General features: G+C 50.0%; 1 protein-coding gene and 1 non-coding gene across 3 annotated transcripts; both read right to left on the bottom strand.

Annotated features, from left to right (window-relative positions):
• Positions 1-1,311: 1,311 nt before the first annotated feature.
• Rpl32 (ribosomal protein L32) lies at positions 1,312-5,368 on the bottom strand. Of its 2 annotated transcripts, none has more exons than XM_038319018.2 (4): positions 5,309-5,368; positions 4,395-4,495; positions 2,946-3,127; positions 1,312-1,493 (listed from the first exon to the last, which is right to left on the bottom strand). In XM_038319018.2, the coding sequence occupies exons 2-4, from the start codon at positions 4,488-4,490 to the stop codon at positions 1,364-1,366; spliced, it is 408 nt and encodes a 135-aa protein (XP_038174946.1). In that variant the 5' UTR covers positions 4,491-4,495; positions 5,309-5,368; the 3' UTR covers positions 1,312-1,363. The 2 variants fall into 2 exon arrangements, with proteins under 2 accessions (XP_038174946.1, XP_038174947.1); XM_038319019.2 differs by having other exon boundaries at positions 5,226-5,357.
• LOC119808575 lies at positions 4,565-4,704 on the bottom strand. Its single transcript, XR_005284498.1, has one exon. It is a non-coding gene; the product is annotated as a small nucleolar RNA SNORA7 (small nucleolar RNA).
• Positions 5,369-6,646: the final 1,278 nt, after the last annotated feature.

Below are 6,646 nucleotides of genomic sequence, written 5' to 3'. Positions count from 1 at the left end.
TTTTTTTTTTTTTTTTTTGAGACAGGGTTTCCCTATGCAACAGCCCTAGGCGTCCTGGAATTCACTTCATAGACCAGGCTAGCCTCGAACTCACAAAGAGATCTGCCTGCCTCAGGTATGCACCATGCCCCGCTTCCTCATGATTATCCCATTTCAATAGTTTTCAGGCTGACTTGGTCCTGAAAATGCAAGAGCAGATAGCCCAGCCCTGTTACCCCAGCTGTTTAGGAGGCTGAGGCAGGATTACAAGATCAAGGTCATAATGAGCAGTTTAGTAAGACCATGTGTAAAAGCTACACGTCAGAAATGGCTGTCACAAAGCACCCTTCCATAGCACCTAGGTTCAATTCCCAGTCCCCATGGCAACAACTCCTGTCCCAAGGGATCTGAAGCCATCTCAGGGAACAGACATCCAGGCAGGCAAAACAGGTTAAAATAGCTCAATGGAGCTGGGTGGTGGAGGGGCATGCCTTTAATCCCAGGCAGAAGCTGGCAGATCTCTAGACAGAGGCAAATCTCGGAGTTCCGAGGCCATCCTGGTCTGCAAGAGCTAGTTCCAGGACAGGTTCCAAAGCAACAGAGAAAGCGTCTGGAAAAACCAAAACAAAAAAATAGCTCAATGGTGGAGCACTTGTCTGCCATGCACACTACCTTAGGCTCAACCCAGACTACAGCAAGGGAAGAAGTCCTTGAAACAACCAGTTCACGCCACAGCTGTTTGTGGGGATTAATAGGGCTGCTAGTATACTGGGCATTCAACGGAGTTGTAAGGCATTTTCAGTCATTCTAAAGGTGACAGGAGAGGCTGCAATGCATTTCTGTCTAGTCCATGAGTGTCCTTTGCCACAACCATCTTAAACAGTGGAGGACTGGAGACACTGCGTGTTACAGAACATCACCTTAAATCCAGATTACCCCGTGACTGCCCCTCTGCAGCATCTCACGTGGCAGAAATACACCTGCCAGTTTCATGATTCTCAAAGACAATCACTTTGGCTGTCAGTCCCAAGTGAGGCTAAGCAGGAGCCCTGTTCCACAAAGCAAGCTTCCTCAATCACATCTTAGGACATGCCAATAGCTGGGACAGCGAGAGCAGGGGCTGGCCGGCCCCCAGACTCCTCACTCCACGGTTTCATTGGCTCTGAATTCCCAATGTTGCAGACCCACTTCCTCACACCATCTTTGAGCAACCAAGGCTAGTATGGGATTTCCTGAGCCCCGCTTGACTGTGCACAAACCCTCTCAACTGGAGGCCCCACTGGGGAATAAGAAGGAAAGACCAATCTTCAAAGGAGCAGAAAATACCAAGTCGGCAGTTTTTGTGGTTTTATTTAAACACAAATAAAACGTGCACATGAGCCATCTACTCATTCTCTTCGCTGCGCAGCCTGGCGTTGGGATTGGTGACTCTGATGGCCAGCTGTGCTGCTCTTTCTACGATGGCTTTTCGGTTCTTGGAGGAAACATTGTGAGCAATCTCAGCACAGTAAGACCTGAAAGAGAAGCATGCCAGTGAGCAGGGAGCACGCCAGAAAAGGTCACTGCTTGCCTCCCACTCCACTGCCAGGCAGAGGCCCTGGCAAACAGCTCCATGAGCCCTGAAGGCACCAAGGCTTCTGCAATGGTCTATGGCAGTGACAAGACCTAACTGGTCCAAAGGGGAAGCTGGATCCTCACCAGCCTGAGGTTCTTCCCCACACCTGCGTGACTAACCCAGAATTCTTCCACCAGGAGCCCAAAGGCTTCTGTTGCAACCACTGTGAGGAACACAGGTTCAAGTAGAGTGAGCAATAAACACTGCCCCCGAGTACCCACAAACAGTCCTGAGGAGCACATCCCCAGTAAATCCACACCACACATCACGAAATCCCAGACAGGCAGCTGGACAGCAAACCCTAAGTCCAGACAGACCCCTCACTTCACAGATACAACACTGGAGGTTGTATCTGGGGGACAGAGCCAATTACCCCTTTGATCATGAAGCCCATGTACCTTGCTTCTTGCATCCATAACCATAAGCAACACACACCCACCATGACTCTACCATCCAGAAACTTTGTTTTCAGTGGGTTTTTCTACGGCAACTTCCCCTTCTCAGTTACACGGGAAAATGCCCAGACAGTATGCAGTGAGCAGGTGCACCTGCTTGCTTTGATAAACAATGCCAAGCTGCTCTCAGGCAGATGAGGTGTAATCATAAAAAATGCATCACCAACCAACGCTGCACCCACCACTGAGACAGAACACTGCCACATGGACACTCAGCCACCAACCTGCTTTCTGCACATAATCAACTCCCCATGCTGACTCCCTCCATCTGCATTCCAACCACCTTAGAGAACATATCCTTATAAACCCAAACATACACTACCTTCAATGACTCTCTGCAGCCCTAATTTACTTGGGGAAATATAAATGTAGCTTCCCAGCCCATTAACCAAGAAAGAAAAATAAACTGTGTTCTTACTACATCCTCAAACCCAGACCCAGTGTCAAGGGAATTTTCTGGCAGACCTTGGCTTTGACCATGCATCTCATGCAAGGGTTTTAACTTATCAAAAGTGCCCAGATCCCACAACCTCCTCTCTACATCTGTGTCTGCAACCTTTTCTCAGCTCCAACATACCTGCATCACTGTGCAAATCCCCTTATCACAGCAGAGCCAAGCAAGGCTGGACTCCTTCCTCGTCTCACACCACTACAGCTGGGTTCCAGACAGGACCATAAAGCATGCGGAACATCCACTGTATCAAGGGAGGCCCCCTCTTCTCCAGTCTCAGGTCTCAAACCCTTCTGAGCACATATGCCCCACTCTCAACCAAGGCAACACTTGGACTCCCTAACAAGCATCCTCTGAGCTTCCATAAAGAGCATCCCCACTCCAGTGCCTCCACGGGCCTCTTGGAAGGCAGGCGCACTCCCACCCAGGCCAGAGCCCAACTCACTTGTTGCACATCAGCAGCACCTCCAGCTCCTTGACGTTGTGGACCAGAAACTTCCGGAAGCCGCTAGGCAGCATGTGCTTGGTTTTCTTGTTGCTCCCGTAACCAATGTTGGGCATCAGGATCTGGCCCTTAAATCTTCTCCGCACCCTGTTGTCAATACCTCTGGGTTTCCGCCAGTTCCGCTGAAGACACACAGGCAAGTTAGTCTCTGAGAACTGCCAGCTCTTACTTGGCAGGAACGGGGCTAAATTCAAAGGGGACATGCCATACAGAAGGCACACTTGGTAACATTACCTTCCTACTTCTTTATACACTTTTTAACATACATGGGGTCTCTGTGTAGCCTGGATGTTCTGGATCTCACTCTTTAAACCAGGCTGGACTTGAACACAGAGATCCACCTGCCTCTGCCTCCTGAGTGCTGGGATTAAAGGCATATGCTTCTTTACACACTTTTAACAACAAAAAAAATCCTAAAAGCTCTCAAGGCTGTGGTTCAGCCAAACTTCCAACAAAACCAAACCTTCCTATACCTATCACAAACTCAGACACACATGGGTCAAAATAAGGACTGTGTGTGCAGTACAATGACTGACTGCACACTAAGACCCAAGTTTTCTGCCCCATAAAGCACATACACCAAAGGCTAAGGGTGTGACCCAGCTGGTACAAGTTTGTCTGGCATGCATGAAGCCCTGTTCTCCACCCCTAGCACTCAGGTCAGAATTCAACAAAGCTTTCCATTTGTGATTGTTTCAGGAAAAAAAAAAAGGCAGGCCCTGCCTAAGACAGAGGCATCAGGTAAGTGTTGGCTGTGTGAGCCCACCCAGCCAACAACTGGTGACCCCTGGGCCCAGTGAGAAGTCCTGCCTTGTAGTAGACTATGATAGATATGGGGCTGGAGAGATGGCTCAGCAATTAAGAGCACTGGCTGACTGGCTGCTCTTCCAGGGGACTCAGGTTCAATTCCCAGCACCCACATGGCAGTTCACAACTGCCTGCAACTCCAGTTTCAGAGGACCTGACACCCTGACATAGACATATATGCAGGAAAAAGATCAATACACTTAAAAGGTTCACACACACAAAAAAGGCACACTCGCTGCTCTTCCAGAGATCCTGGGTTCAATTCCCAGCACTCCCATCTGATATGCAGGCAAACACCCATTCACATAATTTTATACATACACACACACACACACACACACACACACACACATAGACAAATATATCTTTAAAAAAATGTGAGGTGCAGAGATGGCTCAGGAGAAGTGCCCGCTGCCAAGCTGACAACCCAAATTGATCACATGATGGGAAGAAGGTCCCCAGACCGTCACACACAGGAAAAGTGTTATTTTAAAAACAACTTTAATAAACGGACTGCCCAGAACAGGCGACACCAGAAATGTGTGCTTAAAACTTAACCTCCGCACCCACTTCCACCCATACCTTAATCTTGACATATCGATCTGACTGGTGCCGGATGAACTTCTTGGTCCTCTTTTTGACGATCTTGGGCTTCACCAGAGGCCGGAGGGCAGCCATGATGCCTATAAAAAGAGGCAGATCCACGTTATCGAAGAACCAGGAGGGGAGAGCTGCTTTGTCCAAGGCCTGAGTGATGTTGCAGAGTGTCTTCCAAACACCAGCTACTGAGCCAACTGGGAATGGAATGGGTACCTCTGCTAGGCTTGTTCTCCCTCCTGTTTCCGAAGCTGGCAGAATACTAGTCACTCTCCAGACGCGATCTCAAGAGGTCGGGGTCACCTCAGCCATTTTGACCTCAATGAATGGCGGCAGATGACCTATCACCTGCAAGCCATTCTGGTGTGCAAGGGGCAGCAAATCCCACCCCACTAAAGCTCCACAACCAAGCGGTCGTTAAGCTAGACCACCCTTCCTACACACCAGCAGTGTGTCCCTCCCGGATCGCCTCGAGGCGCCATCAAAAACGTTCCCTCTCTGTTCCCTCCACAACCTGCTTTGTCGGGCACGCACTAAATACCCAGCGAAAATATGCTCAGCCGTCCTCTCTGCTCCCTGGCACCTCGAAGGCCGGAGAGCGGCGGTACTTCCCGCTAACAAGCGGCCCGGCGGCCAGGGAGTGGAGGGGAAACGGCGTGCGGCACTCCAAGTCCACCGGCCGCATGGCGCAAACCGGCCCCGGCTGCTGCCTGGCCCTAGGCGGATTCCGTAGCAGCGCGAGCGGCCAGTAGGCCCGGCCCGTGCGCGCTCGCCTCTGCGGCGCCAGCGCCGAGTCCGACACCGAGGCTGCCCCACCTGGCGATGCTAAGGCCTCTCCTCCCGCCGACAGGGCCGTGCCGAGCCCACAGACGGGCGGATGGCCGGCGATGCACACTCACCGCAAAGGAGATGGCAGCCACCTCGCAGGTAGCGCCGAGGAAGAAGGAAGGGGCGGTGGCGCGCAAGGGGTGATGGGAAGGAGCCTCGGGTCCTGGAAGGGAAAAGTGAGGCACTTCCGGCTCTGGGTTCTCCAAAGGATCCTAAGATGTGTCTGAGAAGTAATGCTGGACAAAGCAAACCAATGTACTATTGTTCTCTAGTAGACATTAACATCTTGGGAAGAAGTAAAAATGTATCTTTCTCTTGGGATTACTTAAGAAATTTGGAATTCTTTCTGAGATAAGACCTGCGTGGTGAGCACCTACTTCCGCCCGAAGTGGAAGCTCAATCGATTTTTAATATGTTTACTTTGGAGTGCGCCTCCTAGTGGCTAGGAGGTCGCAAACGGATACTTCTTTGACGGGATCCTCAGGGGCTGGTTGAACAACCTTCCTAAGACCTCAGAATATATAAATGCTCAAACCTCTGGACTGTGAAGTGCTACGGAGCCTGCCCGCAGCTTTCATATGTTTTAAATTATCTCTCCTTATGGTACGTACCTAGGGCAATGTATTAATAAGTGCTAGATTGATATATTGCTTAGGAAATAATGACAAGAGAAGCACCTGGGAGGCAGAGGCAGGCGGATCTCTTTTCATTCAACGCCTTGGGACACACACACACACACACACACAGAGTCTGTCTACTTAATACAGATGCAGTTTTACTTTCAACTAGTCTCATTCTTCAGTTGGTTGGACTGTGAAGGCACCTGCAGGACTAGGGCTAAGGAGGAACAACTTTATATCTAAAATGAAGCTGTGATAGCTAGCCCTCCACGGGAGTGTATGTCCTTGCCACGGCTGTACACGGTGACTCCGGTCTTTCCTTCGTTTGTTATGTACGGGAAGTGAATCTGGGAGACATGGCTCCAAGATCCATGCCTCCAACCATTCAGCTGCCTTGCTTTAAAATTGTTCCTGGTCTATTTTGCTTAGTTTTTGTTTTTCAGATCACTGTGAAAAATCTAATTTTAGGAGGATAGAAAACCAAAACAAGGGCTGGAGAGATGGCTCAGTGGTGAAGAGCACTGGCTGCTCTTGCAGAGGACACGGGTTCAGTTCCCAGTGCCTACATGTTGCCTCACAAACGTGTAACTCCAATCCCGGGGGATCTAGTGCCCTCTTCTGTAAACACTACATTCATGTCGCACATATACATATGTGCAGGCAAAACACTCAAGCACATAGAATAAATCTTTCTCTGTGTAGCCCTGGCTGTCCTGGAACTCACTCTGTAGACCAGACTGGCCTTAAACTCAGAGATTTGTCTTTCTCTGCCTCCTGAGTGCTGGGAGT

This window comes from Arvicola amphibius, chromosome 2 (genome assembly GCF_903992535.2).
Source record: "Arvicola amphibius chromosome 2, mArvAmp1.2, whole genome shotgun sequence".
NCBI classification, from domain to species: domain Eukaryota; kingdom Metazoa; phylum Chordata; class Mammalia; order Rodentia; family Cricetidae; genus Arvicola; species Arvicola amphibius.
Note: the sequence above shows the minus strand (reverse complement) of the source record. Positions and strands in the feature narration are given on the sequence as shown.